At 45.0% G+C, this 19,118-nt stretch overlaps 2 protein-coding genes across 3 annotated transcripts in view; one reads left to right on the top strand and one right to left on the bottom strand.

Annotated features, from left to right (window-relative positions):
• Positions 1 to 19,118, bottom strand: part of LOC146869494 (keratin, type I cytoskeletal 12-like) — a 387,487-nt gene that overhangs the window by 219,871 nt on the left and 148,498 nt on the right. The gene's annotated exons all lie outside the window — the stretch shown is intronic.
• LOC146869495 (keratin, type I cytoskeletal 12-like) lies at positions 1,065 to 18,100 on the top strand. Of its 2 annotated transcripts, none has more exons than XM_085599994.1 (8): positions 1,065 to 1,493; positions 3,181 to 3,263; positions 6,211 to 6,367; positions 11,664 to 11,822; positions 12,253 to 12,378; positions 14,496 to 14,713; positions 14,962 to 15,011; positions 17,418 to 18,100. In XM_085599994.1, exons 1-8 carry the CDS (start codon positions 1,122 to 1,124, stop codon positions 17,519 to 17,521), a joined length of 1,269 nt encoding a protein of 422 aa, XP_085456120.1. In that variant the 5' UTR covers positions 1,065 to 1,121; the 3' UTR covers positions 17,522 to 18,100. The 2 variants fall into 2 exon arrangements, with proteins under 2 accessions (XP_085456120.1, XP_085456136.1); XM_085600010.1 differs by having other exon boundaries at positions 1,072 to 1,493; positions 17,424 to 18,100.

The raw sequence follows: 19,118 nt of genomic DNA, 5'->3' as shown, positions 1-19,118 counted from the left end.
TCGCAAGCATAACGCAACTCCAGCAATGCTTTGGAATGCCTAGTTCAAACATGCTGTGTCACTCCTTACGCCTGCTTCAAGCAGACGTAAGGTTTTGACGCAGTGCTGTCGTAAAAGTGACTCAGTGAAATCTTGTAGATTTCACTGCATCATTTTTACGAGGCTTTCTTGCGTCAGAACGCCCACCCTGCATACATTATACCTGACACAGTTATAATGTGACACAGGGCTTTACAACGTGAGGCATCTCCATAGATGCGTCACGTCGTAAACGTGTCGCAATGGATTGCATTGTTTACAACGCCACTGCGTAATAAAAAGGACACAACAGCAGCGTAAAATTGTCGCAGGGGGCTTGTAAATCTGCCCCTAGATACCTATAGCCTTGAGATTAAACCTCGTTCCCTTTATTAACTGTGATTATTGAGAGGCTATTGAGAACTAGTTCTTAAATGGACAAGAGTCTATACCACCAAGTGTTTCAAACTGATTGAAGATAAGTTTATGTATTCTCTCATTATTTGGTCTTACATAGAGCTACAAGCCTGCTTTCTGTTACTTCAGAGCACCAACTTGTCATCAACTACAGCACAAAAACTGCAAGAATCTTTCAGTACCCCGGGATGCCTCAATTCAGGGCACTTGTTCTAGGTGAATACTCAGTGTTAATCTTTTTTAAAGCACTTGTCACACCGTGTACACTTGAAAGTGGCTGTTGCCAAGTTTATATTATTGCTCCAGGTGTACAAGTGAAGCCATAAGAAATGGGGGTTGCACAATCATTAAAAAAATGTTTATAAGATTACCTAATTAAAGTAAATGCTTACCGTTGCCCCACCCGCTTTGTCTCGTGGGGATGATAGCATGTACCCTGAGGCTTTTCGCAATTTGATGAGAAATGGATCTGCCAAACAAGACTTGAATATTAATTAATTGCACCTATGGTGATGAGAGGGAGAGTCTGGTCTGGAAACAAAACTGTTGATTTAGCAGTTTACTCTTAGGCATGAAACGCCCACCAGGGTTTGTATATAAAGGCTCAGAAATCCAGCCATTGCACCAGCACCTTCTACTCCCCTACTCTGTGGCAATTTGAAGGGCAGCAGTTCTTCGGGAGCATCATGTCTTACCTCCATCATAGTGCTGGTTCTAGTCGGGTTTCAATAGGTGGTGGCGGTGGGGCCAGCTTTGGTGGCTTCCAAGGCAGTGTTGGAGCAGGCGGAGGTTTCCAAGAGGGCTATGGTGGTGGCTTTGGTGGTGGACCTGGCGGGGGCTATCTCAGCAACGAGGGCCTCCTCTCTGCTGGGGAGAAGCAGACCATGCAAAACCTTAATGACCGCCTTGCTACCTATCTGGAGAAAGTCAAACAATTGGAAAGTGCCAACGTGGAGCTTGAGAACAAAATCAAGGAATGGTATGAAAAGCACCGTGCAGGATTAGTACCTCAAGACTACAGCAGATATTATCCAATGATTGCAGATCTTCAAAAAAAGGTAGGAAAGTCCTGTTAGGCCAGTCATTCTGCCCACCTGCTTTCCACCCATGCAGTCATTAAAACCATTAAAAACTTGGAATAAGGATAAACCCGATCAAATCATTGCTTGGTATTGCTGCATTGCAGTTGTTAATGCAGAAATTCATATTTACTTTTTAGGTTATTTACTTTTTAAATATGCGGGGGAGTCGTCTCTCATAGTTTCCAGATAGGGCTTTTTATAGAGTACAGACACTCTTCTCCAGATGTGTATAACATGTCACTCTCACTCTTTATTTCGTCACTGCAATTCATTTCAACCACACACCATATTTATGGACCCACACGTTCCTGGAATGAACCTGCGACTAAACGCTTGTAAAGACCGGATTATTAAGATCTTCCCTGCTGTTTGTCTAAGACTGAGCCAAAAGTCTAACATTATCATATTAATTTGTACATTTGCAGTTATTGTAATTTTTTTTTTAAATGCAGATACAGTTCCATTGGAGTGAGGGTAGTGGGCAGTGCAGTGTAGTTCATTGCATGATTACCTGAGATAAATGGCAAGCAAATTTGTGCGACTGCCTGGCTGTGAGACCATTGAGCCGTTCATTTGCTTCCAGGTGGCTCCATGCATCACTATGTTTAAAGTCCCGGGCTGTCATTTAACACGTTCATGGAATCCACTCTTTCAGTTGTAGTCTTGGTTTTCTTCAATAGAGTCAGTGTCACTGACATTATGTAAAGGGAAGACGAAACACAAATTCCTAGATTTACAAATCCGCACTGTTTCTACTGATACTGCATGGTGGTGCTTATATTATTAAACAAAAAAAGGAGCGAGGGAGCTGGGTACTATGTGCCATATGTATCAATGTTAGGTTTTGCGATTCTCAAATAGCAAATTTTTGAGAATCGCTATTTGAGAATCGCAAAACGCTATGTAAGTAGGATTTGCAATAAATTTTGCGAATCCCACATATTCCTTATTTGCGAATCGCAAATTGCAATTCGCAATTAAGGAATACCTCCCCATTCATTCCTATGGGCCTAGAGGCCCTTAGGAATGAATGGGAAGATATTCTCAATTTGCGATTCTCAATTAGAGAATCGCAAATTGAGAATGCAATTTCAAGTGTGCCAGGGTCTCAAAAGGACACCCTGTTGCACCCATGAAATGAGCATGGGTGCACATGTGGCGCATATACATGCCCTAAGGGCATGTGTGTGCTCCACATGCCACTTTGAAAAATGCAAAAATTTGCATTTTTTAAAGAAATCGCAAATTACCACCAATCTGTAGTTGGTGGTAATTTGCGATTCCTTATGCCATATTCGCACAACTTGGGTGCCTCATACATTCCATCTAAGGAATCGCAAATTGCGATTCCTTAACTGCATTCGCAAAATAAGGAATCGCAAATTTTGCAATTCCTTATTTTGCGAGGCAGTTTTTGTTTTATACATACCTTAAGCCTAATTGCGATTTGAATGATACATATGGCCCTAAGTGCTTGCTCCAAATATCTGTAAAGATACTACCTGTCATAAACGCTTAATCAAAAAATGCAACTTCACTTTCATTATTTTTCAGGAAGATTATTGCATATTTTTTTCTGAAGGTCAAATTCATTGTCCTTTTTGAAATGACCCTTCACCTGATGCACCATGACCTTCCACTGTGACCATCTATTGTCTTCCAGATCATTGCTGCATCTACTGATAATGCCAGGATTGTCCTGCAAATCGACAATGCCAGACTGGCTGCGGACGACTTCAAACTTAAGTAAGTCAATCAATTCCGGAATCCCACAGACAGAGCTGTCCGAATTGCATCGTATTCTTGCCTGTCCTCACCTCCCTTTCCACAAAGCAAATCCATTATCATAGCCTTATCTACAGTAGATGTGTTTACTGTAACAGCCTTTCGATTGTTGTGTCACAATATGTGTTCTCCCCCTTGACAAGATCATTACCGTTGCCACATGGGCGCTTTCTAACCTTGCCAGACACATCCAGACCTCCCCTTGTCTGGTAACCATGAATAACTGATCCCTTGAAACCTGAGGGCTTGAATTAGACCTCCATAGATGGCCCTACATCCATCAGGGTGGCAGAGGACATCTCCCCCCACCCTGACCGGACTACCACCCACCATACTACAAGATCGCGGTCGCAGTGATCCTGCGCCTCCAGAGGAGCCACTGCCACCACATCTTTTAAGCAGCCATGCAGAAAACCTTTGTAATTCAGAATGACTCCTAAAGCAGCAGGATTCTGTTTCTAGAAAAACAAAATGCTAATAGGCCAAACACCCTGGGAGAAGAAGTCCCAGGGATCATTACTTTTTCCCTGTTCATGAAAGCTAGAAACAAGCATTGCTAATGCATCCGTTTCGCCTATGTGATTAATAAAGTGCTGTTTTCATCAATTATCGCCTGGGAGAAGGAAAGAGCTTCCTGACAGATAACATGGGAGTGGAGAGGATGTGGTGCAGTGAGCCGAGCTGCTGACTCGAGAGCTGGGGATCCCGGGTCGAGTCTCGACGGGGCCACTCAACATCCTGTGATTCTATGCAAATCACTTAATTTCTCGGGTGAAAAATTGTTATATAAATATGCTGGAAGTGTATACGGCAAAACTAAATGGAAATATAGTTCCACCAAAGCAGAAGTTAACAGTATTTTGGCAGCAGGAAAGTGATATGAAAAGCAGAGGAGGACCAAGCATTGGTAAATGCAGGAAAATATGCTACAGCCAATAGAAATGGAGGAAAGGTAAGTGGCATGCACAGGAACCAATGAGAAGACAGGAAAGAGAGGAGGCGGGATGTAAGTCCCTTTTAAGTTTACATTAAAAACAATAGATTTCTCAAGCACAGTGCAAACGCTGTGCAGGCGAAACCAATAAAGGATATTAGAATGTCCACACTAAATAAGAAGTGTGGTATCATACCCTTACCCTGACAACGCCTACTCCGTCTGGCAGTTGGAGTAAGTGTTCTAAAAGTGGAGCCAGCAGAGGCACTGATGTCGGAAACCTGATAGTAAGACTGACAAAGTAGAGTAGGCAGAACTATGTTTGGAGGACAAGGCCCTCTGTCATTTTTGCGATGGAGTATCCGATCTGCCATACTCTAAATCAGGCCAATAGTATTTAAAATAATCCATGATATGCTCCCACTTACAACATCTTACACACAATCACTAGATGTACTTACTGATTAAATCTGCTATTTGCAAAATTAAAACATTTTTTCTATCCTTAACGTAGCTTGTGAGTCACAGAGATGTTTGCTCTTGAGATGAGAGCCCGATCACTGGACTCAGCTCTCAAACACCCAAATGACTGATTACCTCACTTCATCCACTCTTTTATCTCACCCTTTTGCCACATAAGGGTCCTTTACTCTATGCATGCTTTTTATCTCAATCACCACTAGTCACCTCACTCACCTTCCTCACTATGGGCCAGATGTATGAAGACATTTTCCCATAGACACAGAATGGGTAAAACTGTTTGATACATCTGTCCCTCAATCACCATCCAATCCGTACCATGCTTTGTAAAGCATGTATGTAAGAAATATGACCAATTCAAATACATTTCAAAAGAACAAATAGCGCAATGATGTCGACTTTGAATATCTGTAGTTATTTTGCTAGGCATTATCTATAAATTACATTTTCTAGTCATTCCACTTGTGAAATAAACTTTAGACAAGAGACAAGCACAAGTTTAGGGTTAGCTCATTGACAAAAGCACAGAGATGGGTGACTTTCTTGAATTAATCTCATCATTGAGATCTATTGGAAATGCATACTGAGGACTTAGATGAGGGAAGACGGGATGGAATGCTTTGCACCGTCTTCTCTGGATAGCTATGCTGTATGAATATATGCTCTAGAAATGTCTTCTGAATGTAGAACAGCTTCACTTGTGTTTAAGATTAACACAATCTCATTACACAACTAACTTGATTCTGCTACATTATGGAGATTTGTTCTAATACCAGAAGGCCACCATTTAGACACTTAAACCATTCTGAACAAATGTGTCAATTTACAGAACATTCCTAAAAATGCACTTGTCCTTGCATATTTGGATTTCAAGCAACATATTGTCACATGGCTCAACCATAAGAGTTTACACAGTGTCTACTACACACTCTATCTAGGGGAAATCACCTGGTTTTACCTAATCAGCCATTCAGTGGTACTGGTTGAGAATGATGCAAGTCAGATGGGCTCCTCTTTCAGTTTACACACAGATGTTAGCCGCAGGTACATTTACCATAACATCACTCTAAACTGTGTTTCTTTACCTTACTGCAAAAATAATGAAACTATGATTTATCCTGAAGGATTTGGTAGACTTGATTTTCCAACAGTCATGTCTAACTTGCATGTTGGGAATTTTGTATGAAACTGATCTAGCATTTAAAGACCAAAACCACCAGAAGGGTATTTAAAGAGAAATTCTATAACTCTCCAATAGAGGCATTTTATCAGTCGCTTGTTATAGATGTCACCAACAGTATCGTACTTCTACATCTTTTATTTAAAAAAAGCATATGGATTTAGTTGTAAATTTGAAATGCCACAGGGCTTATGGCACTGTGCTGCTGCAATCTTTAATTTACCTGCTTGAAGCCACAGTTGTAAGAACCTGCTCTTTCAGATGTGTTTTTTCTTTGCCCGTTACTCACATGCCTACTTATGTTTTTTCTCCAGGTACGAGAATGAGCTGTCCCTGCGCCAGAGTGTGGAGGCTGACATCAACGGGCTTCGTAGGGTGCTGGATGAGTTGACCTTATCCAAGTCTGACCTTGAGGGAGAAGTTGAGAGTCTAAGAGAGGAGCTGGCTGCCCTCAAGAAGAACCATGAAGAGGTAAAAGCAGTTGTTGTACTTCTAAAGAGACATGAAAGTGCTGGTATTGACATAGATGGAGGCTAAAAACTTTTTTTTACATGCCCTTGAAATTTGTTTTCTGATTCATCAGAGTTTTCCCTTAATTGTGGATGTCTGTATTAGAAAAATCTTTGAAAAAAATCTTCGTGATTTTGTTTGGAGCTTTTTTCAAAGGCATGGCACACAATATCATATGAGAAACTTAATTTTGCTAACCCCTGACAAGAAATGCGGTCAAGGGATCTTTTAAATGTCTTAGGTGGGGAAATGCAGGAGAGTGTGAGTTTGCATTTAAGACAAAAATCTGAGGTGTGCAGGAACTGTGGGAAGCCATGTTAGTTACATTCTCCTGCTAAAATTGGTGCTTTTGAACAAATCCTCCATTCCAGATCTAGCATTTTACTAAGTGATTCTGAGAATTCTTGTTCGTTATCACAAGGTAAGTTGCAATAGGGATGTAGAGAATATTTGACACATTTCAACTATTTCTTACACTTTGCCTTGAAACAGTATGAATTATTACCATTTCTCAAGGCAGAGTCAACAGATACAAGGGAAAGGTGTGGCAGAAAGCAACTATTCACCTAACACCAATGCACTGGCACACAGCTTATCATATCAGGTTTGCATTGCAAACCTGAGACACCTGAGAAGTGAACAGCATTACATTGCTTGCTCCAAGAAGAACATATATGGTTATACTCTCAAGAAGTCTAGGGCTGGTGGCTCTGTTGTTTCTAAGGCTGTTGTATCCTTGGCCAAGTTACAGGCATTTGTAAATGTGATGATTGGTGGAGGGGATATCATGAAAGGGAGGACTATCGTTCACTTGAATCATTCAGTCATTTTCAGAACCCATGGTCCTACTGATGAAATCTTTGTTTGGTAGATACACCTTCTTGCTAGACAATAGTCAACCCCTCGCCACATCTTCTGCTGACTAGTGCCCGCATCCTGTCACACCGGAGTCAGGCCCACATCCTGTCACAACGGACTCAGGCCCGCATCCTGTCACACCAGAGTCAGGCCCACATCCCGTCACACTGGAGTCAGCTCCACATCCTGTCACACCTGAGTCAGGCCCACATCCTGTCACACCGGAGTCAGGCCCACATCCTGTCACACTGGAGTCAGGTCCACATCCTGTCACACCGCAGTCAGGCCCACATCCTGTCACACTGGAGTCAGGCCCGCATCCTGTCACACCGGAGTCAGGCCCGCATCCTGTTACACCGGAGTCAGGCCCATATCCCATCACACTGGAGTCAGGTCCACATCCTGTCACACCGGAGTCAGGCCCACATCCCATCACACCGGAGTCAGGCCCACATCCCATCACACTGGAGTCAGGTCCACATACTGTCACACCGCAGTCAGGCCCACATCCTGTCACACTGGAGTCAGACCCGCATCCTGTCACACCGGAGTCAGGCCCGCATCCTGTTACACCGGAGTCAGGCCCATATCCCATCACACTGGAGTCAGGTCCACATCCTGTCACACCGGAGTCAGGCCCACATCCTGTTACACCAGATTCAGGCCCATATCCCATCATACTGGAGTCAGGTCCACATCCTGTCACACCGGAGTCAGGCCCATATCCCATCACACTGGAGTCAGGTCCACATCCTGTCACACCGGAGTCAGGCCCACATCCCATCACACCGGAGTCAGGCCCACATCCCATCACACTGGAGTCAGGTCCACATCCTGTCACACCGCAGTCAGGCCCACATCCTGTCACACTGGAGTCAGGCCCGCATCCTGTCACACCGGAGTCAGGCCCGCATCCTGTTACACCGGAGTCAGGCCCATGTCCGATCACACTGGAGTCAGGTCCACATCCTGTCACACCGGAGTCAGGCCCGCATCCTGTCACACCGCAGTCAGGCCCACATCCTGTCACACTGGAGTCAGGCCCGCATCCTGTCACACCGGAGTCAGGCCCATATCCCATCACACTGGAGTCAGGTCCACATCCTGTCACACCGGAGTCAGGCCCACATCCTGTTACACCGGAGTCAGGCCCATATCCCATCACACTGGAGTCAGGTCCACATCCTGTCACACCGGAGTCAGGCCCGCATCCTGTCACACCGGAGTCAGGCCCGCATCCTGTTACACCGGAGTCAGGCCCATATCCCATCACACTGGAGTCAGGTCCACATCCTGTCACACCGGAGTCAGGCCCACTTCCTGTTACACCGGAGTCAGGCCCATATCCCATCACACTGGAGTCAGGTCCACATCCTGTCACACCGGAGTCAGGCCCATATCCCATCACACTGGAGTCAGGTCCACATCCTGTCACACCGGAGTCAGGCCCACATCCCATCACACCGGAGTCAGGCCCACATCCCATCACACTGGAGTCAGGTCCACATCCTGTCACACCGCAGTCAGGCCCACATCCTGTCACACTGGAGTCAGGCCCGCATCCTGTCACACCGGAGTCAGGCCCGCATCCTGTTACACCGGAGTCAGGCCCATATGCCATCACACTGTAGTCAGGTCCACATCCTGTCACACCGGAGTCAGGCCCGCATCCTGCTACACCGCAGTCAGGCCCACATCCTGTCACACTGGAGTCAGGCCCGCATCCTGTCACACCGGAGTCAGGCCCATATCCCATCACACTGGAGTCAGGTCCACATCCTGTCACACCGGAGTCAGGCCCACATCCTGTTACACCGGAGTCAGGCCCATATCCCTTCACACTGGAGTCAGGTCCACATCCTGTCACACCGGAGTCAGGCCCACATTCTGTCACACCGGAGTCAGGCCCGCATCCTGTCACACCGGAGTCAGGCCCGCATCCTGTCACAACGGACTCAGGCCCGCATCCTGTCACACCGGAGTCAGGCCCACATCCCGTCACACTGGAGTCAGGTCCACATCCTGTCACACCTGAGTCAGGCCCACTTCCTGTCACACCGGAGTCAGGCCCACATCCTGTCACACCGGAGTCAGGCCCACATCCCATCACACGGAGTCAGGCCCACATCCCATCACACTGGAGTCAGGTCCACATCCTGTCACACCGCAGTCAGGCCAACATCCTGTCACACTGGAGTCAGGCCCGCATCCTGTCACACCGGAGTCAGGCCCGCATCCTGTTACACCGGAGTCAGGCCCATATCCCATCACACTGGAGTCAGGTCCACATCCTGTCACACCGGAGTCAGGCCCACATCCTGTTACACCGGAGTCAGGCCCATATCCCATCACACTGGAGTCAGGTCCACATCCTGTCACACCGCAGTCAGGCCCACATCCTGTCACACTGGAGTCAGGCCCGCATCCTGTCACACCGGAGTCAGGCCCGCATCCTGTTACACCGGAGTCAGGCCCATATCCCATCACACTGGAGTCAGGTCCACATCCTGTCACACCGGAGTCAGGCACACATCCTGTTACACCGGAGTCAGGCCCATATCCCATCACACTGGAGTCAGGTCCACATCCTGTCACACCGGAGTCAGGCCCATATCCCATCACACTGGAGTCAGGTCCACATCCTGTCACACCGGAGTCAGGCCCACATCCCATCACACCGGAGTCAGGCCCACATCCCATCACACTGGAGTCAGGTCCACATCCTGTCACACCGCAGTCAGGCCCACATCCTGTCACACTGGAGTCAGGCCCGCATCCTGTCACACCGGAGTCAGGCCCGCATCCTGTTACACCGGAGTCAGGCCCATATCCCATCACACTGGAGTCAGGTCCACATCCTGTCACACCGGAGTCAGGCCCGCATCCTGTCACACCGCAGTCAGGCCCACATCCTGTCACACTGGAGTCAGGCCCGCATCCTGTCACACTGGAGTCAGGTCCACATCCTGTCACACCGGAGTCAGGCCCACATCCTGTTACTCCGGAGTCAGGCCCATATCCCTTCACACTGGAGTCAGGTCCACATCCTGTCACACCGGAGTCAGGCCCGCATCCTGTCACACCGGAGTCAGGCCCGCATCCTGTCACACCGGAGTCAGGCCCGCATCCTGTCACAACGGACTCAGGCCCGCATCCTGTCACACCGGAGTCAGGCCCACATCCCGTCACACTGGAGTCAGGTCCACATCCTGTCACACCTGAGTCAGGCCCAGTTCCTGTCACACCGGAGTCAGGCCCACATCCTGTCACACCGAGTCAGGTCTTTTCCTCCACAAACATACCTGTTTCGAATCAAGTATCTGTTCTTCCCTTGCACTACATTATCTTCTCTCACATCACACCTCCAGATGCTCCAGTAGATTCCATTTCCACATTTGATGGTACTTCATTTACTAACCTCAAAGGAGTGAAAGGCAGAGTTGGTGCTGTAAAGGACTTTGAACCTCTGAGTTGCCAGTGACACCAGATGTCAGCAGCAGGCAATGAATCTTAGCTGTTTCCTACAACTAGACTGTGTCTCCTTACCAGCACACCTCACAACCTTCTCACTCAACAATTGCCCTTCCTCTTTGTAGTCAAGAGCCTTCCTTGCGAAGAACATTCTTAACCCTTCGATCAATGCAAACCATTGTCCTTATGTCAGGCCTCTCTCCCCTGCCATTCCTGTTCTTTTTATTCTAGCATTACAATCATTAAGTCAGACAAAATAATTCACAGGCTCCTGTTAAAATGCCAAAAATATGTCCTTAGGGTAATGCCTAGTATGTCACTTAAAAAGGAAAAAGAGAATGCTATAATTTAGAAACAATATATACTCATATCCCCTTTGGAAAAGTAGATGCTGCTAGAAACCAGTAACAACACTGTGCTCTATAGGAGTATTTGGTGTCTGGTAATCCACAGATACCAATGATGGGGTTATGGTTATGATTTGTTTTATTGAAAGCAAACATGGATGTGAATTAGTGGCGACTAGGGATGGCAGCTGTAACTACAGAATAACCCTTTGGTACCCCTGGCACTACTCTTGGAAGCAGTGGTCTGAGGGATCAAAAATAATGGGAGAAAGAAAGTAAATATAGTTCAAAGAACCATGTTTGTGTTTGAAGTGCACAATCATTGCCCCTTTCATCTCAACTCACCAGCTAAGACGAGGCTCTTGAGGGGCCCACGGTGGGAAACTGGCGACACTTGAGATGCTGATGGGGATCACATTATGCATGATGTCACTTCTGTTACTATTGGCATTTTGGTGAATTGACTTCTATGAAAGCAACTATATAAAGAGCACAAAAGGTGACTGTTCCGTGTAGTCTTTCAAACTCATGTTTTCCTGCCTGTGATTTATGCCCTTGATATGTTGCTACTCTTCCTGCAGGAAATGAAGGCACTCATGGGAACCCAAGGGCAACTCAGTGTAGAGATGAACGCAGCGCCAGGCATCAACCTGCTGAAGCTCCTCAGCGACATGCGAAGCCAGTATGAGGACATGGCAGAAAAGAATCGCCGGGATGCCGAAGCAAATTTCCTGGAAGCGGTGAGGAGGGGAGATAAACAGCTTGGTGAATGTCTTGCGGGTTGTGGGATACGGCGGACTGAACGATGGGAAACCTAGGTATTGCCTAACCAACTAATGTTCCCTGAAATGCCCATAAATGATGTTGCCAAGTAAGTCCCAACCCAGACTCTATGTAAATTATCACCTAGTCTACTCAGGGCTTACCAGCCATTCTGAGTTCCCACAGACTGGTCCATTCTGATGCCTTGGGTTTGGGAGGAGGTGTGTTCTAAATACCAATTAGCATATGGTTGACCCCTGTCTGTAATGACCGAGACAGTTGAAAGATGATGTAATGGAATGCACCACAGATGGCTACCACTGGCAGAGGGTGAGTCAAGCAGTTCATCCATCAGTGTTTGTGATGTGTAGACATGTGACTAACACTCACACCCATGCTGTCTCTTAGAGCAATGCCATCAAGCAAGAAATCTCTGCCGGGGTTGAGCAGGTGCAGTCGAGCAAGAGTCAGATTCACGACCTGAAACGCTCCCTCCAGGCCTTGGAAATTGAATTGCAGGCAGCTCTGGCAATGGTAAGTTGTGTCAATTATTCCAGTTCTTTCTAAAGATACTTCAAGGGCGCAAGATCTTTCCAAGCATATAAGGTGCCCCATTTCTCCTGGAAGAGCTTTAGGAACAGGAAAATGATGAAAGCACCATTTATATAGCAAGTAGGTCACTCTCAAGAGAATGAAGGCAGATACATAAGTGCCATGTTTCCTAGGTCCTTGAGTGGGTAGCTGGTCCAGATATGTTTAGTTCTTTGCATTCTGGAGCTTGTAGTTCTGGTTTTATAATGGGATAAAATGTGCCTACAAGTCATAGAATGTAAAGACAAATTCTGGACTGGAGCAGCTGATCACGCTTGGAAACGGGATATTTGGCAGGGCTGCACTTATCAGTATTAGTGAGAACACTGTCACTGAATTGGCTTTAAATCTCATTTTTTGCAATCTCAAAAACAAGCCCATTTGTCTCGGAATCAGGCGTTGATCTGCCAATCTGGATGTTACATATAGTAGCCAACTAGTGTTACCGTTAGTTGATCGACTGATTGCATTGACAGAGCTCAAGCAGCCACATCCTTAGAAGTGTACCAGCGCTTAAGGTAGATTAGAGAAGCAGGATGCATGAGCTATCTCATCAGGGGAGGGACAGAGTAGCATTACCAACAGATTTCCTAAACTAAGGTCAAACATATTGGTCTTGACCACTTTCCTAGACGGCATCAGCTTCGATTGTAGCCCAATGATTGGAGGTAGGGAATTCCAAATTCTAGCTGTGAGAACTACCAGACTACGTTGTCCTGGCCTGAGCTGGAAGATCTCAGTGCTCTGCCAAGAATATACAATGAAACACTGGCATCACGTATATCTTGGGATTTACCTGATATATGGTTTTATGAAAGAGCGAAAGCGCTTTCAATAAACCTCTTTCGTAAACAGGCAGCCAATGTCATTTGTCTAAATATGCAGTAATAGACTCTTTGCTTTTCAGGCCTACAACTAGCCTAGCAGCAAGGTACCGCAGGAGTTGGAGGCATTGGATAAGATATTTAGGCCCATCCACTAGAGGAGAATTTCAATAGTACTTGCGAGAGGTGATAAGTGGCTGCTCATATCTCTTCTAGCAGATGTAGGTATGTAAGGCAAGAACCTATCAAGAACATACAATAATCTGGAACTGGTGGTACATACATTTTCCACACCGGCCTCAAAATTGAAGTCTGTCTATTCCCACACCCCAGTTGCGTGCTGGAGGCACTGGCACAGGAAAATCTCCAAGCTCCTTCAGCCACCATTTGGCGGTCCACTTAGCATCAGGCCCGAACACTACAACCTCAGTTTTACCCTCATTAAGAGAGAAGGAGTCAGTGTGCATCCAATGTGCCACCTTCCTTAGGTACATGTTGAAGGTGTGGGCTGGCTCCTTTATTTACCATCTAGTCTGACAATCAATGACATGTCATCAGCATAGGTCTGAAAAGAGATTCCAAAGAGTTCTAGCAACTGAGTCAAGGGCCATTAACAGCTCCAAAAGGGAAGCTAATAAATGTTTGTAAATTAAGTAAATGTAAGGACTAAGCCCAACTTCCAGGAACAAACAAAACTGTACACATGCATAAACTATAAACTATACTAACAATCATACAAGAAATCAAAGCATAGATCCAGTGCTCAAACTTTCCTAAGTTATGGGACACAACTCTCTCAATAATAGCGTGAGGGTAACGACGAATTGGAGAGTAAGCAAGCAGTCTTTATGGTCAATATTTCAGTGTCTACTGCATGAAAATGCAATATATATGTTCTAAATGATAGGAAATGAGAGTTGGAATCTATTCAACATGCTCCCATGCTGCCTTAATAGCAACTTGGACTCTTCTCGGGCTTAGGCAGTAATCTCTCAGGTCGCAAACGTCTACTGCATGTGTTTCATTGGCATATGCCTGTTTTTCAATCCCAATCCAAGGCAGGCTTGGTGAGTTTTCACACCTCAACATACCTGATTGCAGTATTTTACTCTGAACTTGGGGCAGGGTTATGGGCTGGAACCATTCTTCATCATGCTCAGACATACAACCCAGTGCCACTTAGAACACACTCCATTACCATGTGTCGCCTGTCCTTCTTGTCTTGTTTACCGGCAGAAACAATCCCTTGAAGCCGGCTTGGCAGAAACAGAAGGCAACTACTGTGCCCAGCTGGCACATCTTCAAGTAAAGATCAGTCAAGTAGAGGAGGAGCTCGCGCAAATCAAGGGAGAGATGGAGAACAATATGGCAGAGTACGAGCAACTCCTGGACATCAAGAGCCGGCTGGAGAGGGAGATTGAGACCTACCGGCGCCTGCTGGACGGTCAGGGCAGGTAAGACGATGGCAAATCCTGAACACCTACACTTTAGCAATATTTTGGTTCCAGGCAAATACCTTTACCTGGGGTGCCATTGCAGGGAAGAGAGAAGCCCTATTTCGCCCAAAAAAGTGACATAGGAAAGCTCTTGGCAAAAACCTTACTTGAAACCACTAATGACACCAGACATCAAACATTGCTTATAGAATGATTATAAACCAAGCGCGTTCTCAGTCATGTGTATGTATGTTGTTTCCTTTCAGTGGCTATATCGAGCAACAGCCCAAGAGTTCTGGCTCTCACTCATCTAAAGGTAAGGGTGCCCTCTTTTGCGTTATGATAATGGCTAGATGTGACAGTGGTGGGTTCTGTTGCCATAACCCCACCTGTTTGCAGTTCTGCCTGGTATAATAAAGCCTCACTGCCCAAGGATGTGTGTGGGACACTTAGTTCCACAGTGGCAGCTGTAGTTCTTGCCATCCCACCAGAGACCAAAGACTGGTCCTGCACTGCCTAACGTCTCTAGATATAGATTAGAAAGCACAGAGGTGGCATTGCTCAAGCAGGCCTAATCGCATTTTGTGGCTTTAACCCTCCCACGATACAACATGCTGCACTCATCTAGTTGTTTTACCTTTTGCAAGGTAACCTCTGGCCCCTATTACCAACTTTAAAAGCTAAAGTTAACATTGTAAGCGGCCATCTTGTTCTACTTTCCTTTTCACCGACAGTGCTAGAGTCACATGTTACATTGCTGCTTTATGATGATATGTTGGCATGAGTTCTATGCATGAAATGAAAAAGTTATAAATGCCTGTTTAGCACTTGAAATGTGTCACTGAATAAAAAGGATGGAAAAAACAGAAATAATATAATAATTGGATGATCCTGGGATTTTGGTTTGAGGATTATTTACTGCCCCACAAACGTGTTGGAAAAACCTCCTCTTGAAAAGTGAAACATGTATTTTATTACTGCCTGATTAAAATACTCCCTCTTGGAATTATAATTCCCTCTTTCATCATAAATGAATGAATTTACTTGCAACCACCAACTGTTGGCAGAGCTTGGACTCAATCCATCTGATGCAGTAGAGGCCCCACTCTCGCTCCTTCTTTTATCACACACTTTGGTACTTTCTCCCTCAAGCACACACTCACTCACTCCTTTTTGCCATGGAGAGTTGCTTAACTATGGGGTGGAGAAAAGCTGCCTCCGGAGAGGGCCTGATGACCAAGGTATGTAAAGACAGCCATCTTGATCTAGGCATGTTAGAACCAGAGGTCAGTATGGTCACATGACATAAAAGGACCAATGATTGAATGTTCAATGATGGGACACGCAGCAATAACAGGATGCTTACATGAGAAATATTGGTCAGTATTAGAATCTGTACCTGCATGTCTGTAAATATTCTGCACATGTACCAAATAGAATATACAGGCAGCAATGCACATTCAGCAACGATCAAGTTCACATAAAGCTCATTCGCCATCAGGAGAGCCTTCGCGTGAGTTACTTACACCACTGCCTTTATACCTAGCACATTAACACACGGTGCATGCACCAACTAGAACATTTACAGGAATCATATGCATCAATCAGGATGTTCCCATGTGGCACATGCACCAAAGTTCATAGTTACATGATGGAAAAACACCAATGACAATAGTCACATGACATATGTGCACCAACTAGAAAATGACCATGAGGCACTTGCTCTACACGAGACCCTGCATATGAGGCACTTTCACTCACTAGTCCCTTCTCAAGAGGCACATGCATCAGTGTAAACTTATCAACAATGAGGAACATGCACCAATATTAGCATGTTCGAAGGAGTGGCGTGTAGCAATTTTAGAATGATCTGCAGAGGTGCTACATCAGCAAAGCGAGCATTCCAATGTGGCCGGCACATGCACTAGTGCCACGTGAGGTATATGCACCCACTAGATTGTTCACCCAAGACAGATGTATACACATTGTAATTTTCACAAGGGACATATGCACTAAGTAGAATGTTCCCCTCAGGCAGGGTACTGACATTAGCAAGGTTACAAAAAGGAAAAAAACACACATCAAATAATGACATAAAGCATATGCACTGACGTCACTGTGTATAAGATAAATGCACCACCACAAGAACAGCAATAGTGGACAAGCACTATATCACAATTTTCAATACTATCATCACATATGGGACATGCACCAGCCTGAAAGCGCTCACAAATGAGACATATGTGATGGTTCGCGTTAGGGGCTTACGTCTAGAATAAATGTCTCAAATAATACAAATGCCAACGATACGTGAAAATTAAAGTGTAGTCTCATTATTAGAAATGGTGTGTGAAGCACATTTTCAATGTTAAACCATTCACAAGATACAGACACCAAAATTAGGAAATTCACAAAGGCACATTTACATGAGGAACAGACATGATTACTTTTGACCAGTTTAATTCTGAGCCTTTTTTTTTTTTTTTAAATGAAACCGTTCGGGCGCAATTTAGAAAGCTATTTCCCTACCTATGTTTAATTTAGGTACAAAAATTGATGCAATGGAGATGACAAAATCTAATGCCTGATTTGTGAAATGAGATCAGAATGCCATACTTTATCCAACATGTCCACCACCCTCTCTTACCTTTATGCACTAATCTTTTCCTCTAAAGGTATACTACCTGCATTGCATTGTTCACCTCTTCGTTTCTTGTTTCAGCCCCAGATCCAGTTAGAAGCCGCGTTGTGAAGACCATCGTCCAGGAAGTGGTTGATGGCAGAGTAGTCTCACAAGAGGAGAAACAAAGTGAACAGAAACTATAGACAGAAGCTGGGTCTCTGCTTATGGAACTGCTGATCTACCAGGAAACCTACAGCAAGATGCCCAGACAGGGAGGAGGAGCCCCTTCCATAGCACCACCCCTCCCGTTCTTCTGCTTCTCCTAGGGGGGTTCATCAAACATAGCCATGGAATGTGTTGGACAATTCAACACACTGAGCAACACAACACCATCATCCCGCGTATACAAGCAAGCGAGGAGACGCCCACATTGAATGAGAGGACACCTCAGAAAACCGAGAGGGCGCCCAGAGGGTCATCACGTGGCTTGGCATTGACCAAGGACGAGCGCTCTTACTTTGACAATGAATAGTCAATTTTTGGTTACTAACCTTCAAAACTTAGGTCAATGGAGAGCATTTTATGTGCCATATCCCTTGCAAATGTACCTGTGGAGATAGCACACATTGCCACCTCAGCAGGGGCATCGGCTGGTCACTGTGCCAAGGCTCTTTCTTTGGGTTTTCATCTCTGACCTTTCACCTCTCTTTGCAATAAAATACAAATCTCTGTTTCTGTTCTATTATTATCCAATAAACTATCTTTTTGAATGCTAAATAAAAGGGTGTATTTTCTGTTACTAAATGTGTAGAAAACACTTGCCCAACTTTGCTATTCATTTATTGAAAAGATTTAATTTTATTTTATTCTCTTGAAGTTCGTTTGAATGGGATCTAAGGTGGACTGAACTTAGGTTTAGAAAATTGTTTCCCGAATTTTCTATTGATGAAGCAGTCAAAGAATATATGCTCAGCCTAGGAGGGCATGTGGCAGAGTGTCCCTCATCCAACCACAGGTCTCCTCCCCTTGAGTGCAGTCCATGCACCGCGCGCTCATGTACAGAGTGAGTACACTCAATGCTCTTCAAGGTTTTATGCTTACTGACATACCAAGAACAATTCTGCACAGATTTTACATTCCTAATAGCAACGTTTGCAAGAACTTTTACAACAGTCTACATGGCTAAGGTTTAACCAGCAGAAAAATAATTCTGCATGTCTTTGCCATTTTTAATCAAAATAATCTGCAAAATGGAAAGGGAAAAACTCTGCATACGAATGTGAGTGGTGTTCAGTCTAAAGGAAATAATATGAAATTCAAAAAAATGTCTGTGGTGCCATGACATCTCCTTTTCCTTGTACTCATGTCTGACTACTTTTATTTAAAACAACTGTACCTACAATTTCTAATGGAGTGACCCAGTTCAACTCACCAAGCTCCCTATGACTGCGGTACACATTGAACGGGAGAATTGTATTTGCCAAAACTGCTGCGGAATCTGTTTTGTTTGCCCCCGTTTTGCACTTGCTTCCTTAACTGGTAAAGGGCTGGGTGAATCCTACCTTATTACAGCCTCTTGTAGAACATGAACTCGCTACCTCTACATTTGAGACGGGATATATGCATAGTAAACTTAGATATATGAGAGCTCTGCTTTGTTATGACACAGCCATGAATGTATAATGTGTAAGGCTTTCTTTGATACTAAAATAGATCATAAAAGATGCAAGGCCATTACTTTAACAGTAAGCAGCACTTTAGCACAGGTGCACATTAAAAATGTGAAACAATAATGAATAG

This window comes from Triturus cristatus, chromosome 1_1 (assembly GCF_964204655.1).
Source record: "Triturus cristatus chromosome 1_1, aTriCri1.1, whole genome shotgun sequence".
Lineage (NCBI taxonomy): Eukaryota > Metazoa > Chordata > Amphibia > Caudata > Salamandridae > Triturus > Triturus cristatus.
This window is presented reverse-complemented; position numbering and strand designations above follow the sequence as displayed.